This window comes from Mobula birostris, chromosome 7 (genome assembly GCF_030028105.1).
Source record: "Mobula birostris isolate sMobBir1 chromosome 7, sMobBir1.hap1, whole genome shotgun sequence".
Classification (NCBI taxonomy): domain Eukaryota; kingdom Metazoa; phylum Chordata; class Chondrichthyes; order Myliobatiformes; family Myliobatidae; genus Mobula; species Mobula birostris.
In genome coordinates this window covers 10,130,001-10,150,093 of record NC_092376.1, presented here as the reverse complement: position 1 = coordinate 10,150,093, position 20,093 = coordinate 10,130,001, and the positions used below count along the sequence as shown (strand labels likewise).

The 20,093-nt window shown below is 45.7% G+C and overlaps 1 protein-coding gene across 1 annotated transcript in view; it reads left to right on the top strand.

Annotated features, from left to right (window-relative positions):
* The window catches only part of gdpd4a (glycerophosphodiester phosphodiesterase domain containing 4a), a 101,595-nt gene that overhangs the window by 26,412 nt on the left and 55,090 nt on the right, over window positions 1–20,093 (top strand). The window contains exons 3-7 of the mRNA XM_072262609.1: window positions 1,687–1,790; window positions 3,803–3,890; window positions 8,525–8,584; window positions 10,391–10,489; window positions 15,107–15,200. Of these exons, the coding sequence (XP_072118710.1) occupies window positions 1,687–1,790; window positions 3,803–3,890; window positions 8,525–8,584; window positions 10,391–10,489; window positions 15,107–15,200 (445 nt within the window). The remainder of the gene's footprint in view (window positions 1–1,686; window positions 1,791–3,802; window positions 3,891–8,524; window positions 8,585–10,390; window positions 10,490–15,106; window positions 15,201–20,093) is intronic.

The window sequence follows — 20,093 nt, the reverse complement described above, 5'->3', positions numbered from 1 at the left end:
TTATCCACCCTGGTTCAGGATCCTGGTGGTTGAAGGGTAATAACTGTTCCTGAACCTGGTGGTGTGGGACCTAACGCTCCTGTACCTCCTGCCCGATGGCAGCAACGAGAAGAGCACAAGGCCTGGATGGTGGGGGTCCTTGATGATGACTTTCTGCACTCTTTCGAATTTAGTGGCACCTTTTTTTAATATAGAAGAGTGGCCAAAAACTGAGCACAATGCTTGAAGTGCAGCCTCACCAGTGTCTTGTGTGATACTCCAGCTAAATCGTCATAAACCTTAACTGGGTAGAACAGTTAGGATGGGCCAAACAGCCTGCTTGTTTTTTTAGAGATGCCACACGGTAGCAGAAAGTTCTGACCCAATCAGATCGGTCCTATTCAAACAATGCAACACCAGAACAGCTTCCAGAATTATACAAATGTAACACTAGGGCACACACTGATATATCTATTTATTAAGATATAGCCTGGAACAAGCCCTTCCAGTGCTTCGAGCCACACCGCCTAGTAGCCCTTGATTTATCCCTAGCCTAATCATAGGACAATTAACAATGACCAATTAACCTACCCAGTAGCCCACACTTCCCAGTTACACCCATGTGACCAATTAACATATTAACCCATACGTGTGGAGGCCAAAGCAGGAGTTGATAGGTTCTTCATTAGTAAAGGTGTCAAAGATTATAGGGAGAAGGCAGGAGAATGGGACAGAGAGGGACCAAAATTGAATGGTGGAGCAAACTCAATGGGCCGAATGGCCTAATTCTGCTCCTATGATTTTGGGTCATTGGTGTATGGGAAGAAATTGGTGCATCCACATGCTCACGGGAGGCAGCAGGAATTGAACCAGGCTCACTGACGTTGCTCTAACCACTACACTACCGTGCAGTCCTCTGAGGGGAATCATTCAGCATTTCCTAACTCCTTTTGGATTCTAGTGTTTTTGATCCAAGGTTCTTTCAGAAGTCAAGAGAGAGGCATAAACGTTGTTGCTTTGCGATCGTTTTATTAAATGCTAATAGAACAAAGAGAATTGGAAACATAGAATTACAAAAGTCAAGGAGCTCAGAACAAGAACAGGAAAAGATTAAAGAGAGTAAAAGTGGCCGGACAATGTGTTCAGCTCTTTTTATACCATAGATAAGAAACATTCCATTCAAATATGTAGATAAGGGTTAACCAATCAGACCGGTCCTATTCAAATAATGCAACACCAGAACAGCTTCCAGAATTATACAAATGTAACACTAGGGCACGCACTGATATATCTATTTATTAAGATACCGTATGGAACAAGCCCTTCCAGTGCTTCGAGCCACACCGCCCAGCAGCCCCTAATTTATCCCTAGCCTAATCATAGGACAATTAACAAAGACCTACCAACCGGTATATCTTTTAAATGTGAGAGGGAACTGGAGCACCCGGAGGAAATCGACACGATCGTAGGGGGAACGGTCAAACTCCTCCCAGACAGCGGCAGGACCTGGACCTGGGCGCTGACACTGTGAAGTGTTGTGCTAACCACTGTGCTACCTTACATACTGTGACCACTAGGAAACATACTAGACAGTTACGTTAATATAAGTAGTTATGTAAAATATAAGCAGGCAGTTAGTTGTTAAACCGCACAGGAAATAACAATTATACAGTCTAATCAAACATTTCCTTTCTTTGTTGACTCCAGTTTGAATTTTTCTGCTTTGGGATTCTGGTGTTGACCTTTGGCCTGGCGTTTGTGCTCCTGTACTTTTGGAGTGAAGCAAGGAACGATTACAATGACTTTGATTGGTGAGTCCAGTGCGTTCAAACCCTAGTTTGTTTCCCACCAGGTGTAAATCCCTACTTCAGCATCTAAAGTTCAAAGTAAATGTATTATCAAAATATATATCTGTCACCATATACTACCCTCAGGTTCATTTTCGCAAGAGTTAATGAAATGTGTTCGGGTTTTTTCTCATTTCTGAATGTCCTTGAGTTGAGGTGAGCCATCCCCTACTGTATCTCTAAATTTAAAAAAAACAAGAAGCTCCCATCTCCAATGGGGCTGCAGAAACACCTTCACCAAAAGGACTGCAGTGGTTCAAATTGGTGGCTTAACGCCACTCACAACACGCTGGAGGAACTCAGCAGGTCGGGCAGCATCCATGGAAACGATCAATCAATGTTTCGGGCTGGAACCCTTCGTCAGGACTGAAGAAGGAAGGGGCAGAGGCTTTGCGCACCTTCCCAAAGGGGAATTAGAGATGGGAAATAAATGCTGGCTTTGACAAATGACACCCATAAATCAAAAAAAAATCTGGTTACACCTGGCTGTGGCGATGATTTTGATTTCAAAGTACATTTATTATCGAAGTATTTATATAGATTACAGCTCTGAGATTCGTCCCACAGGCAGCCAAGAAACAGAAACACCATGGAACCTGTTCAAGAAAACATCAAACACCAAACGTGCAAGAAGAAAGGACAAATTGCAATCGGCAAAAAATTGAGCAAACAGTACACAGAGTATCAAATGTCAAACTGGTAGAGTTCAGTTCAGCGCCGTGCCGTGCTGCTAGCCAGTGCAAGCTACAAGGTCATTCTTTGCCAAAACACCCCAGTCCACATCGATCGCCCTGATCAAACTGATCAAAAACAGGAAAAAAATGTGTTAATTTTCCTGATAGTCAAGGAAAATATTAACCAGGTAAACACAGGGATACACATTGTAGGTAAATATTTGTCAAGGATAGACATTTTATATCAATTTTAAGGAAGTGGAACTTTAAAACATCTCTGGGTCTTGGTAAGATTGTTAGAAATTAAATGTCTAGGATTCTTGGCTTGAGAGTACTGTCTGAAGGATGTTATGACCTATCTTCATATTTCACTGGTTAAATTTTGGCCAGAATATTTATATCCAGTTCCGATCATCTCTCAGTAGACCTCTCTCAATATTGGCAGGGAGGGGTGGTAGAGACAGTGAAGTCAGAGAAAGAGAGTGTGAGAAACAGTAAGTAAGATTGTGAAAAGAGAGAAAGGAGAAAAACAGGGTGAGAAAGAGAGCACCAGTGAGCGCAAGAATTTGATAGATAAAGAGCAAAAGAGTAATTGAGAGAACGAGAGAGGAACAGAGGGATAGACAGAGAGGTAGAAAGAGTGTGAGAGAGTAACGGGATTATAGGTAGTACTGCATTTATGTGAAGAAATGGGGGAAACTAGGATTATTTTCTTTGGGAGCAGAGAGGGACGGAACACTTAATGTTCTGATGAGAGTTCAATGGAATGGAAGGGTTGTTGTCCGAAAACACAGAATTTAACTCATTGCCAAATGACCATATGTGTGTTGTGGAGGAGTGATCTGGAATGTACCATCAGGAAAACCTGAGATTCATTGTTAATTTTCATAAAGGGGACTGGATAAATGGGTGAAAAGGGATACGAGGAAAGAAAAGAGAGAATTAAACTAATTGGGGATCTGTTTCAAAGGCCCAGTACAAAGACAATGAGCAGAACAGCCACTTGCATTGTATCTAATTTGCTTTGACATAATATAAATACAATTGACTTCTTGTTTGATGTTTGATATTCTATGTGTTGTTTGCTTGCTTTTTGCCGTTTGTGTAATTTGTTCTTTTCTGGTGCGTTGGGTGTTTGATGTTTCCTTGAACAAGTTCCATGGTGTTTCTTTGTTTCGTGGCTGCCTGTGGGAGGACAAATCTCAGAGTGTATTCCGTATACATACTTTGATAATAAATGTACTTTAAATCTTTGATAAAACTCTGATCTGGGGTTTATGTTTTCGTTTCTTTCTTCTCCAGGAATTTCTACAGGGACAGATGGATCCCATGGTCATCTGTGGTGCTGGGTGTGACAGCAACGTTTTTTACATATATTGCCATCTTACTGGTGAGTGAACTGTGTCCTCTCACAGATCGATTGTCAAAGGTGGTGAACAGTGAAATTCCTAGCTCTTGTACCCATGCCGTAACCGATGAACCACGTATGCCATGTCCTCAGTGGCTGTCTGCATCTCCTTTCCAGCATTTTAATTCCCACCACCTCCATATTCATTAAGCACATAAATCATAGGAACAGAATTAGGCCATTCGGCCCTTTGAGGCTGTTCCACCATTCCATCATGACCTGATTTATTATCCCTCTCAACCCCATTCACCTACCTTCTCTCTGTGACCAATGATACCCTGATTAAACTTGGAGTACTGTGGGCAGTTTTGGTCTCCTTATTTAAGAAAGGATGTGCTGACGTTGGAGAGGGTACAGAGAAGATTCACTAGAATGATTCCGGAAATCAGAGGGTTAACATATGAGGAACGTTTGTCCGCTCTTGGACTGTATTCCTTGGAGTTTAGGAGAATGACGGGGGACGTCATGGAAACATTTCAAATGTTGAAAGGCATGGACAGAGTGGATGTGGCAAAGTTGTTTCCCATGATGGGGGAGTCTAGTACGAGAGGGCATGACTTAAGGATTGAAGGGCGCCCATTCAGAACAGAGATGCGAAGAAATTTTTTTAGTCAGAGGGTGGTGAATCTATGGAATTTGTTGCCACGGGCAGCAGTGGAGGCCAAGTCATTGGGTGTATGTAAGGCAGAGATTGATAGGTATCTGAGTAGCCAGGGCATCAAAGGTTATGGTGAGAAGGCGGGGGAGTGGTACTAAATGGGAGAATGAATCAGCTCATGATAAAATGGCGGAGCAGACTTGATGGGCCGACTGGCCGACTTCTGCTCCTTTGTCTTCTTATGGTCTAAACAAGAGCCTGTCAATCTTAGCTTTAAGTATACCCAATGACTTGGCCTCCATCACGCCTGTGGCAATGAATTCCACAGATTCACCACCTGCTGTTCAAAGAAATACCTCCCCAGCTCTGTTCTACAGGGATGTCCTTCTGTTCTGTGGCTGTGCCCTCTGGTCGCAGAAAACATTGTCTCCACACCCATTCTTATCAAGGCCTTTCAAGATCTGATATCTCAGTGAGATCCTTCCTCATTCTTCTAAATGCCAGTGAGTACAGGCCCAGAGCCAACAATTACTCCTCATAAGTCAACCCTTTCATTCCTGGGATCATTCTCATGAACCTTCTCTGGACCCTCTCCAACCTCAGCATCACTTTTCTTAAGATAATGGGTCCAAAACTGCTCACAGTACTCCAAGTGTGGCCTGACCAATGCCTTATAAAGCCTTAGCATTACATCTTTCCGAAACAGATCTGTCTGTCCTCGACCTTCTTCACTGCCAGAGAGAGGCTAACCACAAATGAATCAAACAGCACCCCATGTTCCAACACCCACAGAATGCTGGAGGATCTCAGCTGGTCAGGCAGCATCCATGAAGGGGAATGATCAGCCGATGTTTCGGGTTAAGACCCTTCATCAGGACTGGAAAGAAAAAGGGAAGAAACCGGAATAAGAAGGTTGGGGGAGAGGAAGGAGTACAGGCTGGGCAGGTAATAGGTGAAACCAGGTGATGGGGAAGATGGGTAGGTGGGGGAGGGGAGATAAGGTAAGAAGCTGTTGGGTGATAGGTGGAAACGGTAAAGGGATGAAGAAGAGGGAATGTAATAGGAGAGGACAGTAGACCATGGGAGAAAGGGAACAAGGAGGGAACCAGACGGAAGTGATGGAGCAGATGAGGAGAAGAGAAGGGAGAGAGTGGAACCAGAATGAAGAATGGAAAAAAGAGAAGTAAAGACGGGGAAGAAATTAGTGGAAGTTGGAGAAATCAGTATGTATATTCCACTTGAGTTGTCAGCAGCCCAAGGACATGAACATTGAATTCTCCAATTTCATGTAAACTGTTCCCCCTCTGTCTCTTTTCTCTCTCCTCCTGACCTACCCAGTTCCTGCCACATTCACCCAAGCCCCTATGACCCTAGTTCTTTCCTCTCCTCCACCCACTCTATCTGCCCATCACCCACACACTCCCCCACTGGGTCCCCTCCCCCACTGTTCCCATCTGCCCATCACCCACACACTCCCCCACTGGGTCCCCTCCCCCACTGTTCCCATCTGCCCTTCACCCACACACTCCTCCCACTGGTTCCCCTCCCCCACTGTTCCCATCTGCCCTTCACCCACACACTCCCCCACTGGGTCCCCTCCCCCACTGTTCCCATCTGCCCTTCACCCACACACTCCTCCCACTGGGTCCCCTTCCCCACTGTTCCCATCTGTCCATCACCCACACACTCCTCCCACTGGGTCCCCTCCCCCACTGTTCCCATCTGTCCATCACCCATACACTCCTCCCACTGGATCACCTCCCCCACTGTTCCCATCTGCCCTTCACCCACACACTCCCCCACTGGGTCCCCTCCCCTACTGTTCCCATCTGTCCATCACCCACACACTCCTCCCACTGGATCCCCTCCCCCACTGTTCCCATCTGCCCTTCACCCACACACTCCCCCACTGGGTCCCCTCCCCCACTGTTCCCATCTGTCCATCACCCATACACTCCTCCCACTGGATCCCCTCCCCCACTGTTCCCATCTGCCCATCACCCACACACTCCTCCCACTGGGTCCCCTCCCCCACTGTTCCCATCTGTCCATCACCCATACACTCCTCCCACTGGATCACCTCCCCCACTGTTCCCATCTGCCCATCACCCACACACTCCTCCCACTGGTTCCCCTCCCCCACTGTTCCCATCTGCCCTTCACCCACACACTCCCCCACTGGGTCCCCTCCCCCACTGTTCCCATCTGTCCATCACCCACACACTCCTCCCACTGGGTCCCCTCCCCCACTGTTCCCATCTGTCCATCACCCATACACTCCTCCCACTGGATCACCTCCCCCACTGTTCCCATCTGCCCATCACCCACACACTCCTCCCACTGGGTCCCCTCCCCTACTGTTCCCATCTGTCCATCACCCACACACTCCTCCCACTGGTTTCCCTCCCCTACTGTTCCCATCTGTCCATCACCCACACACTCCTCCCACTGGTTTCCCTCCCCTACTGTTCCCATCTGTCCATCACCCACACACTCCTCCCACTGGTTCCCCTCCCACTTTCCCTTCTGCCCATCACTCACACTGGTCCCTTCCTCCCATTGTTCCCATCTGCCCTTCCCACCTTCCATATTTGGTTTCATGCTCCACTTTCTCTCTATCAGATCCTACCATCTGCAGCCCTTGGCCACCTCCAGCTTTCACCTCCCAGCCTCTGTCATTAATCTCACTCTCCTTCCCCCCCCCATCACCTGGATCCACCTATCACATGCCAGCTCTTGATCCACCCATTCACCTTGCCGCTTTCGACTGGCTGTCACCCTTCTACCTTTCTCCTCTACACCCACTCTAAAGCTTCCACATCTTTCCTATAAGAAGGTGACCAGAACTGAACACAATCCAAAACTGAACATTATAGTCCACGTGCAGTCCAAGCAGAGATTTATCTATCTGCAACATGACCTTGCAGCAATTTAACTCGAACGCCCGTCTAACAAAGACCAACACACCATACGGCTTCTTAACATTTTCAACTTGTGCTGCAACCTTGAGAGATTTGTGGACATGGACCCCAATCTCCCTCTGTTCTTCCACACGACTAAGAATCCTGCTATTAACCCTGCATTTTACCTTCAACTTCCAACGTGTATGACTTTACACTTCTCTGGAATGAACTCCTTCTGCCACTTCTCGATGGAGGTAATCCAGCCAACATTAGATCAGGTTAAAAGATCGGCACAACGTTGTGGGCCGAAGGGCCTGTACTGTGCTGTAATATTCTATGTTCAATATCCTCTGTGGGATCTTGCTGCTCATAGAATTGACAGCCATGTTTCATACAGTAATTAACAGAGAAGATCACAGCACAGTACAGATCCTTCAGCCTATGATCTTGTGCCAACCTTTTAACCTACCCTAAGATCAATGTAACTCTTCCCTCCCATATAGCCATCCATTTTTTCTATCATCCATGTGTCTAGCTAAGAATCTCTTAAATTCCCCTAATGTATCTGTCTCTACCTGGCATAATTTACATATTACTATTTAACTATTTATGGTTTTATTACTATTTAATTATTTATGGTGCAACTGTAATGAAAACCAATTTCCCCCGGGGTCAATAAAGTATGATTATGACTATGACTATGACTACCACCACCCCTGGCAGTGCATTCCTTGCACTGACCACTTTGTGTTTTAAAAAAACACCTACCTCTGACATCCCCCCTATTCTTCCCAACAATGCCTTAAAATTATATCCCTCGTATTAGCCATTTCCACCCTGGGAAAACATCTCCGGCGGTCCACTCAATCTATGCCTCTCTATCGTCTTGCACACCTCTATCAAGTCACCTCTCATCCTTCACTCCAAAGAGAAATGGGTGTAAAAGGATAATCCTTTAGAAGCTGGAGGATGCCCTGTACTGTGGAAGTTGTTAGTTGAATTCAGGTCTATTATGACTGTTTCCGTGGCAACGATCGATCTGTTCTGCCTGAGTTGGTTCACTGGCCACCAGCCTGTTTCACAAGATGACGCCATGCCCACTTTGTGTCTTGCAGGTTCTGGCTATCTGCCTACTGAGCGAAGGCCAACGATTATACCTCTTCTGGGGCCACAAGGTATGGAGCCTCTCCTGAACACTACCACTCTCGAGCTGAGGCTTTATAAGGCTTTGATGATACTGCACTTGGAGTATTATGAATTGTGGGTGCTTTATCTAAAGAAATAGATTTTCTTCAATGATAGGTTTCTTAAGGGTGCCTGCGGGGTAGTGGGGACAAGCTCCCAGTACCTATTAAACGCTCCCGATGGTGTGCAACTCAAATAGCCTCTGACAACCAAGTCCAGCTCCTGGCCTTCACTTGATGAAATGTCTCAGCCTGAAACATCGGCTGTTTACTCTTTTCCATAGATGCTGCCTGGCCTGCTGAATTCCTCCATCATTTTGTCTGTGTTTCTCTGGCCTTCATGTTCTGCTTAGTTTTGAAGCCCAGTGGAACCATTTCTACCGAAAGGGTAACTGGTGCACTAAAACCAGTTGCTTCAGGCAGATGGGGCACATCGGCCGTAGTTGGCAGCTCATCTAGGAGAAGGAAAACTCTGATCACAAATGTCTGCTGTGTCGCGGCTATATCCACTCACAGGGAACGCTTTGGGAGTAGACCTCGAGGAAGTATCTGAAGCTGGGATCCCTAAGATGGCCCTAAAGTAATCACTAGTAAGTCCAGACCTAGAGCCATCAAACACTCCTTCCGTTAACCCAGAATCATTCTTGTGAATCTCCTCTGGAAAAACCCTCTCCAATGCCAGCACATCCTTTCTTAGATATGCCACCCAAAACTATTCACAATACTCCAAGTATGGTCTGACCAATGCTTATAAAGCCTCCGCACTACATTCTTGTTTATATATTCTAGTCCTCGAAATGTATGCTAACATTGCATTGCCTCCTTACTTCCAATTCAACTTGCAGGTTAACCTTTAAGGAATCCTGAATTAGAAATCCCAAGTCCCTTTGGAGCTCCGATTTCTGAGGAGGCCAAGTCATTGGGTATACTTAGAGTGGAGGTTGATAGGTTCTTGATTAGTAAGGGCGTCAAAGGTTATGGGGAAACAGGCAAGAGAATCGGGTTGAGGTGGAAAATAAATTAGCCATGATTAAATAGCAGAGCAGACTCATTAGGCCAAAAGGTCTAATTCTGCTTCTATCATATCGTATCCACGTATCAGAGGCCACAGTTTAAGAATAAGGAGTAGGCCATTTACAATGGAGGTGAGGAAAAACTTTTTCACCCAGAGAGTGGTGGATATATGGAATGCTCTGCCCCAGAAGGCTGTGGAGGCCAAGTCTCTGGATGCTTTCAAAAAAGAGATGGATAGAGCTGTTAAAGATAGCGGAATCAAAGGTTATGGGGATAAGGCAGGAACTGGATACTGATTGTGGATGATCAGCCATGATCACAGTGAATGGCGGTGCTGGCTCAAAGGGCTGAATGGCCTACTCCTGCACCTATTGTCTATTGTCTATTTATCTAAGCTTGTAAATGTTTCGATCAATCCCATATCCACTACTTCTACTGTTAGCCACATTCCAAACTTGCACTAGCCTCTTGAGTGAAGAATTTCCTCCTCAGATTCTTCCTAAATATTTCACCTTTAACCCATGCCTATGACCTCTAGTTCTGGTCTCACCCAACCTCAGTGGAAAAAGCCTGCTTACGTTACCTTATCTATACACCTCATAATGTTGTATACCTCTATTAAATTTCTCCTTATTCTTCTATGTTCCAGGGAATAACATCCTAACCTATTCAACCATTCCCTATAACTCAGGACCCAGCAATATCCTTGTAAGTTTTCTCTGTACTCTGTCACCCTGAACCTCTAACCTCCTGAACTTTAACCTGTTCCCTGTTTGCCCACAGATTGGGATTGTGCTGGTGTTGGGTGTCTGTGCAGTTGCCATCGGTTTCCTCTACAGTCAGTGGCAGGAAGAATGGAATACCTTTGCACTCTCGTTTCAGGTATGTGTGCAATATGCACAGGGTTCCCCTTGACAGCTTCTTTACACTACATCTCCACAGATTCCCTGCACCAAAGTTCAAAATTCAGAGTAAATGTATTATGAAAGTACATTATGACACCAGGTACAACTGAGATTTGTTTCCTTGCGGGCATACTCTATAAACCCATAATAGAGTAATGACCATAATGGAATCAATGATAGACCATACAACTTGGACATTGTACCCATGTACAAAAGAAAATAATCTGTGCATATGCAGAAAGAAAGAATAATAAATAAATAAATAAATAAGCAGTAAATATGGAAAATGAGATGAAGAGTCCTTGAAAGTGAGTCTGTGGGTTATGGGAACATTTCCATGACTTGGCAAGTGAAGTTGAATGATGTTATCCCCTTTTGTCATAGTCATAGTCATAGTCATAGTCATAGACATACTTTATTGATCCCGGGGGAAATTCATTTTCGTTACAGTTGCTCCATAAATAATAAATAGTAATAAAACCATAAATAGTTAAATAGTAATATGTAAATTATGCCAGGAAATAAGTCCAGGACCAGCCTATTGGCTCAGGGTGTCTGACCCTCCAGGGGAGGAGTTGTAAAGTTTGATGGCCACAGGCAGGAATGACTTCCTATGACGCTCTGTGCTGCATCTCGGTGGAATGAGTCTCTGGCTGAATGTACTCCTGTGCCCAACCAGTCCATTATGTAGTGGATGGGAGACATTGTCCAAGATGTCATGCAACTTGGACAGCATCCTCTTTTCAGACACCACCGTCAGAGAGTCCAGTTCCATCCCCACACCATCACTGGCCTTACGGATGAGTTTGTTGATTCTGTTGGTGTCTGCTACCCTCAGCAAGAGGTTGATGGTTGAGGGGTAATAACTGTTCCTGAACCTGGTGTAGTGAATACTGTACCTTCTTCCCGGTAGCAGCAGTGAGAAGAGAGCATGGCCTGGGTGCTGGGGGTCCCTAATGATGGATGCTGCCTTCTTGCAGCAATGTTCCATGTATCTGTGCTCAGTGGTGCGCGGAGGGTGGGGGGGAGACTTCACCTGTGATGGATTTGGTCCGTATCTACTACTAGTAGGACTTTCTGTTCAAGGGCATTGATGTTTCCATACCAGGCTGTGATGCAGCCAGTCAATATACTGAAGTTTTTAGAGGCCAAGCTAAATCTTCACAATCTCCTAAGGAAGTAGAGGCACTACCGTGCTGTCTTCGTAAATGCACTTGTGTGTTGGGCCTGGGACAGGTCCTTTGAAATAATAACACCACTGTTCGATTGTGACGCTTTTGCGATCGAAAGATTCTTCGGAAGTTAAGATTGAGAGACGTAAAATTTGTTACTTATCATTTCATTAAGTGTTAAAGGAACCAAGAGTAGCAAGGAGAGAAGCACGGGGGGAAAGAGTGAAGTGGGAGGAGAGGAGACAAAGGGAAAAGAGCCTAAGGGGGAAAAAGAGAACAATAAATATGCTTTTTTACCAGACCAGATTCCTCTGAAATTCCAACAGATAACAGTTAACCAAATAAATAGCCAGATCTTCTATGCATGCCTGCAAAAAAATGAGTCTCAGGGTAGTATATGGTAACATTTACCTACTTTGCTAATAAATCTACTTTGAACTTTGAACCTTAAAGATATAAGTAGTGTGCATGTGCCAAGAAGTTTCCGTGAAAGTATAGAGGCAACTGTATCTACTGCAAAAGTCACTGAACCATCACACGTAAATTGGTTATTATATAAAAGTATAGAAAAACCTAAACCAATATAGTGGTTGTCCATCGTGTCCGACGACGACAGGAAATCTGTGCGGAAGAGTTTTTAAACTGGAAAAACCATTACACTGGGGCAGTTTCACTCCCTTGACCTCGGAAGTCTGGGTCCAGTGGTACAGACAAGCATCACAAACTGGGATCCGCCTTGGTTGCAGTGGATGACCATGACATCTTCTGTCTTTCATTGACCTTTCGCTCTCCATGGAGTGTTGTAGTACTGCCTTCTTGGCCGTTGGATCTCACTGTAAATCTCATCCTCCCATTCCGCCGGAACTGACTTCTCACACTGGGACGGGCACGTCTCAGACACTCTGGGGTACAAGGCCGCTGGCGACCCTCACCTGGTTTAGCCGCCGTTTGAAGCGGTGTACCAAGGTGTGGCCGCTGTTGCATATAAACAGCTGCTTGGAGCCACAGTTTGAGAGCCGGGCGTCCAGTGGGGGCCAAAGGTGAGTGAGCTGCCCTAAACTGGACATGACAAGACTTTCATCGGAGGTGCTACCCGTCTCTGGACTTCCCATACACCCCATATTAAAAAAAAAACAATATTAAACCAAGTTAAACTACAAGAAAAATATCAATTCTTCAGCCCAAATACGAGGAAATCTGCAGATGCTGGAATTTCAAGCAACACACATAAAAATTGCTGGCGAACACAGCAGGCAACTTTTTTATTTCTTTGTATCATAAACTGTGGAGGGTCAATACAAGCCGCATGTGCTTTTCACAGACACACCACTGTCGATTTTTTTTTTTCAGAACTTCCTCTTTACTCTGTATAGATAACGTGTGGAGTTTGCACTTAATATCACGAGAAGCACTTCCTTTATTTAATGAAGATATGACTGGGGCCAGACAAGCAAAGGTTATAAAAATTAATCCAGAATAACAGAGAGGAGAAACTTGCTTCCTTTAAAGACTGCGCCAACAGCTGATTCTGCTAATAGCACCACCAAAACAGTGAGTCCTGCTGAAGGTCTCGGCCCAAAACCTTGACTGTACTCTTTTCCGCAGTTGCTGCCTGGCCTGCTGAGTTCCTCAGCATCTTTGAATGTTGAAAGGTATTGGACAGAGTAGATATGGAAAGGCTGTTTCCCTTGGTGGGTGAGTCCAAGCCAAGAGGCCACAGTCTTAGAATTAGAGGGTACCCATTTAAAACAGAGATGAGGAGAAATTTTTTTAGCCAAAGGGTCGTGGATTTATGGAATTCGTTGCCACGTACAGCTGTGGAGGCCCGATCTCTGAGGGTGTTTAAGGAGGAGATTGATAGGTATCTAGTTAGTCAGGGTATCAAGGGATATGGGGAAAAAGCCAGTGCTACTGTGTGGCAACTGGAATCTCCAGAGCAGAAGGCCCCGAATCCTCGGCTTTGCTTGTTTCGGCGGCTGGGGCTAGGTTGAAGGCGCTCGGCAGAGGATGGCACTCGGGAGGCTGTATCGGAGAGGCTGGTCAGAGGCTCGAAGTTTTTCGATGGACGGACTCGGTGTCGGCTGTGGTCGGCTGCTTCCAAGGCATTGGCATTGTCGGTGCCTTGGAGGTTTATGGCAGGGAGCTTCTCCCTTTTGCCGCCTGCTATCAGGGACTCGGGAGTCGATCGGGACTTGAAACTTTTTTTACCGTGCCCATGGTCTGTTCTTTATCAAATTATGGTATTGCTTTGCACTGCTGTAACTATATGTTATAATTATGTGGTTCTGTCAGTGTTAGTCTTTGGTTTGTCCTGTCTTCTGTGATATCACTCTGGAGGAACATTGTATCATTTCCTAATGTATGTATACATTTCTAAATGACAATAAAAGAGGACCGAGTGTTCTCATAATCTTAAAAAAAAAATTGAAACTAGATGGGAGCGACATACCTCAAAGTTGCTGGTGAACGCAGCAGGCCAGGCTGATGGGAGAATAGTTTAGCTCATGGTGGAGTGGCAGAGCAGACTCGATGGGCTGAATGGCCTACTTCTGCTCCATTGTCTTGTGATCTTGTGTGTGTTGCTTGGATTTCCAGCATCTGCAGATTTTTTTTTTGCAGTTTGAAGATTTTGACTTTATCTGAATCACTACAAATCCTACGGTAGGCGCACAGTTCAACAGAAGTGAAGCCAGTGCCTAGTAATTCAAGGCAAGGTAATTGGAACACACATTATTAAAGCAGCAAGTCTTTGCAGTAGTTCAGCCCGGAACCTTAAATAATACAGGGCAATGGCAGCTTCTGTTGAAGCTCTGAGAGGGACTAAGTAAGCACTCTGCGAGGATCAGGGCTCAGTCATCCTTCAGACCCCCCAAACACTGCGGTGGGAACCACTTTCTGTTCGAGTGGTACCTCATCCGGTTCTTCTTCACCATCGTTGTCAGCATCTGCAGATTTTCTGTTTGTGACGCTTGTTGGTAATACTGAAACCGGGCTTCTGAGGTCAGGGGAGTGGAACTGCCCCAGTGCAAAGGGTTTTCCACTTTAAAAACTCTCCCGCACATGTTTCCTGTCATCGTCAGATTTGGCAGACAACCACCACCAGAATACGAAACAGGCCCTTCTGATCCAATGAGCCGTGCTGCCCAGCAACTCACCTATTAACCCCAGCCTAATCACAGGACAATTTACAATGGCCAAGTAACCTACTAACCAGTACGTCTTTGGACTGTGGGAGGAAACCGGAGCACCTGGAGGAAACCCACGCAGTCACGAGGAGGATGTTAAAGGCACCTTACAGGTGATGTCGGAACTGAGTTCTGCACTCTGACACCCCAAGCTGTAATGGCATTGTGCTAGCTGCTACACTATCTGTTTGCCTTGTTTATAGCCCCCTTTAACTGTGTTGCTTTCATACCTTATAGGTCACAGCTCCATATCTGCACGTTGGGAGTCTGGCAGCAATGACAATCCTTTCCTGGCCTGTGGCACAGCATTTCAGCAAGATGGTTGGGAAAGGTGAGACCGGCCTAAAGCAAAATGCTGCAGGTGCTGGAAATATGAAGTAGGATGGCGTGGGATGAATAGCACAAAATTGAAGAGCTCTGAGATAATGTTATAAAACCCTGGTTACACCACGCTTGGACTATCGAGTTCAGTTCTAGCCACTTAATTATAAATAGGACATGGGAGCTTTAGAGAGGACGCAAAAGAGGCTTACCAGGATGTTCCCTAGATTAGAGAGCGTGTCAGTGAGGATGTCTATAGGTTGAACAGGCCTTTCCCTTTGGAGTGAAGGAGGATGAGAGGCGACTTGATAGAGGTGTACAAGGTGATAAGGGGCATAAGTCGATTGGATAGCCAGGGAATTTTTCCCAGGGCTAATATGAGGTGTCATGATTTTAAGGAGATTGGAGTAAAGTACAGGGGGGATGTTAGAATTGGGTTTTTCACACAGGGAGTGGTGGGTCTGTGGAACACCCTGGTGGGTGTGGTGGGACGTTTAAGAGACTCTTACATGAGCACATGGATGATAAAAAAAAATGGTGGGTTAGGTATAGATCAAAATCAGGTTTAATTTCACTGGCAAGGGGCAGATCATGGGCCGAAGGGCCTGTACTTTGCTGGAATGTTCTATATTTTCTGTTCTTTATCCTAGCAGCTGTACAAGATGTTGGTGAGACCACATTTGGAAAATTGTATTCCGTTTTGGTCACCTTGCTGTAGGAAAGATGCCATTAAGCTCAGAAGAGTGCAGAGACTTATGTGAATGTAGTCGCGAATGAGGCATTGGTCAAGTGGACAGCCAGAGACTTTTTCCCAGGCGGAAAAGGCTAATATGAGGGGGCATAATTTCAAGGTGATTGCATGAAATGATCTGGGGTTGGAGAACTGTCAAAGGTAAGTTTTTTTTTAAACACAGAGTAGTGGGTGTGTGGAATGTTCTGCCGGGGTGGTGGTAGAGGCGTTTACAATAGAGGCATTTAAGAGACTCTTAGATAGGCACATGGATGAAAGAAAAATGGGAGCTATATATCAGGAAAGGGTTAGGATGATCTCAGAATAAGTTAAAAGATCGACACAACATCATGGGCTGAAGAGCCTGTACTGAGCTACATTCTATGTTCAAAGGACTGAGTTATGGAGAGAGGCTGGGCAGGTTGGGACTTGAGGCCAATTTATACTCCTGCATCAAATCGACGCCGTAAGTACGGTGTAGCTGCGTACCCTACGCCATAGCTTGATGCGCACCTCCCCAAAAATGTAACTGTGTCGCGGCGACGCAGTCCGCTTGGTAGTATCGTATTTCCTCCTACGCTGCAATAGCTTCCCATAGGGCGACTGAAGGGCAGGGAAGGAACTCTGGCTGCAATGCTTTCCATAAAGCTTTACAGACCTCCAAAATTATGGAGGACCCTGTGCTTGACGCCAGTTTGTAGCTCACTGCTAAAGGCTGTTGACTTCCACCTGAAGCTAAAATTCGAATGGTGATTGCCAGTCTCTGAGTGCACTGTGCATACACTGGTGCAAAATAAATGGTTGGAGACGATGAACCAAATCGTCCAATCTACCTGCCGACATCCGAAAATATTTGAAATGCATTTCCTCGTCCATGTCTCTCAGTGGCTGGACAAGCACAGAAAATTCACCCTCCTTCAGTTTCAGTCGCCATTGTTTGAAGTTTGAGTTTCTTCATGTTGAGTTTCAACACAAAGAAACTCAACACAGTGGCATAGAAACCCCACCGTCAACTAGCGTTTTGCCGGTGAATTGCAGAGCGACGCAGACACACCAACACACAAGTATAAATGGTCACAACGGCGTAGGCTACTATGCAGAAGTATAAATCGGCCTTTAGTTTATGGGAGTATACAAGAATGAGGCAAGATCGTACAGAAAAGTATAAAATCCTGCGAGGCTTAGATAAGGTGAATGAACACAGTCTGTTTCCCCAGGGTTGGAGGATCAAGAACTAGAGGGCATAGGTTTAAGGCGAAAGGGGAGAGATTTAACAGGAACATGAGGGGCAACATCTTCACTCAGAAGGTGGTCGGTCAATAGAATGAATTGTCGGTGAAGCTGATTGAGTCAGACACATTAACAACAATTAAAAGATAATTGGACAGGTACATTGATAGGAAAAGCTTAGAGCAGGGGTTCCCAACCCTTTTTATGTCATAGGCCAATACCATTAAGTAAGGTGTCTGTGTACCACAGGGTGGGAGCCCCTGGCTTAAGGCTGATTTATACTTCTGCGTTAACTGGACGCCGTAACCTACGCAAGTGACCTACGTACGTTGGAGCATTTATACTTGTGCGTTGGTGTGGCTGCGTCGCTCTGCAATTCGCGCACGTCATGCATGTGGTCTCACCTGCCCGCGCAAGGCTTCATGGTCATGGTAGTCTTCCTCGGGGTAAACAAGACGCGAGCGTCTTTTTTCGTAAAAGCGAAATGTGTCCTCCATAACTTCGGAGGTCTGTAAAGCTTTATGGAGAGCATTGCAGCCAGAGTTCCTTCCCTGCCCTTCAGTCGCCCAATGGAAAGCTATTGCAGTGTGGGAGGAAGTGCGATGCTACCAAGTGGACCAATCACAGCTGTTGCGCTCTGCATTGCCGTGACACGCGGTTACATTTTGGGAGAGGTGCGTGTCGCAGCAACGTAGGCTCTTGCGTAGGGTTCTGCATCGCCTTTGCGTAGGGTTTGCGGCGACGCAGTACTTATGGCGGCACATTGACGCAGAAGTATAAATCAGGCTTTAGAGGGATATGGTGCAAAAGCAGGTGAGAGGGACTAGCTTGGATGGGAATTTTTCTTGGCATGACCCATTTGAGCTGAAGAGCCTGTTTCTGTGCTGAATGACGACATGACTCAGTGACATTCCATGTCAACGTTGATGTCCCTCTTGTGTTTGCCCCACCTTTCCTCATCTGTCCCTGCAATCCTCTGTTCCCTTATTTGCCACCTTTTAGGTATATCCATACAAGTGAGTTCCACATCCACACCACTCCCTGGGTTAAAGGTTTTCTTCTGAATTCCCGACTGGATGTCTTGTTGATTATTTTCAAACGACAGCCTCTGATTATGTTCTTCTGCGCAAGATAAGGATCTAAAGGTTACCTTCATTTGTCACATGTTCATCGAAACATCAAAAACTACAGTGAAATATGTTGTTTGCGTCATTGCAACCAGTCAGAATGCTCTCCACGGTATATCTCTGCTCTGATCTCACTACACCCAGTGTACGGCAGGTCCCTGTCTCAGTCCAAGTATACGCTGGGGGAAGCCCTTAAGTATCAACATGCTTCTAGTGCCAATATAGAATGCTCACAACTCAGGAGCCCTAACCATACATTGGAAAGTGGGAGGAAACCAGAGCATTCAGAGGAAATCTGCATGTTTTCAGGGAGAACTCATAAACTCCTTATAGACAGCAGTGGTGGGTATTGAAATCCTGACTGGTGATTGTGCTGCTGTAAAGCATTACACTAACTGCTACGCCAGTGTGATATATTCCCTCAGTTTCTACTCTGTGAGAATCCTTCTGTAATTTTACTGACCTCAATTCTCTGTCAGGAAACGCAGGAAATACTCGGCAGGTCAGGCAGCATCTGCTAAGGGAGAAGCAGAGTTCATGATTCAGACTGTTGTGTGGAAACAGGTTATTCTGTCCAACTCATCCATGCCAACCATAAGGACACCTTATGGGAGAGAGGGGAGGGGAGAAGGGGATGGTATATAACAGAAAAGAGAAGTACAGATAAAGAGACTTGTTGTACTCTGACTCCTGGTTGCCAATCCTATTAATGGTCCATCCCTAACCTACGCACCTTCCCATGTTGACCTCGTGCAGTGAAATCAAAGCAGAGATGTGCAGTGGGGAGCATTCTGACTGTCTGCATCAGTGCCTGTAATGGAGGCTCCAATGCACAGGATTACAAGAGAATTGTAAACTCAGCAAGTTCCATCAAGGCCACAACTTCCCCACCATTGAGGACGTCTTCAAGCAGCGGTGCCTCAGCTGGGTGGAACCACTCACTAAGGATCATTGCCATTCGGGACATGGCCTCTTCTTGTCACTACCATCAAGAAGGAAGAACAGAAGCCGCACAACCCCACTCAGTGATTCAGAAACCGCCTCTTCCCCTCTGCCATCAGCTTTCTGAACAGTCCAGGAACTATGAGCTCTGCCACGCTCTTCCACTTTTGCACTGATTATGCATTTTTGTAGCCTATAGTAATTTTTATTTCTTGCACTGTTGCGCTGCCATAAAACAACAAATTTCATGACGAATGCCATTGATAATATGTATAAGACAAAGGAGCAGAATTTGGCCATTCAGCCCATCGAGTTCCTTCTCAACTCATTCAACTGCCTTCTCCCTGTAACCTTTTATGCCCTGACTTATCAAAATTCTATCAACCTTGACACCACTAGACTGTGGAACACCACTAGTCACCGGCAGCCCCAAAAGGCTCCTTTATTCCCACTCTTTGCCACCTGCCAATCAGCCAATGCTCTATTCATGCCATATCTGTCTTGTAGTTAAATGGCCTCCTAACTTGCTAAGCAGCCTCCTGTTTGGCATCTTCTAAAAGGCGTTCTGAAAGCCTAAGTGCACGTCAACTGATTCTTCTTTGTCTATCCTGCTTGTTATTTCTCAATGAGTTCCAACAGATTTGTCAAGCAAGATTTCCCCTCGAGGAAACCATGCTGACTTTGGCCTATTAACCATGTAGCTTCAATACCCCAATACCCCACAACAATCAACTCTCAACTTCTTCCCAATAACTGAGGTCAGGCTAACTGGCTTATACTTTCCTTTCTTCTGCCTCCCTCCTTTCTTGAAGAGTGGAGTGACACTTGCAATTTTCCAGTCCTCCAGAACCACCCAGAATTGAAAGGTCATTAC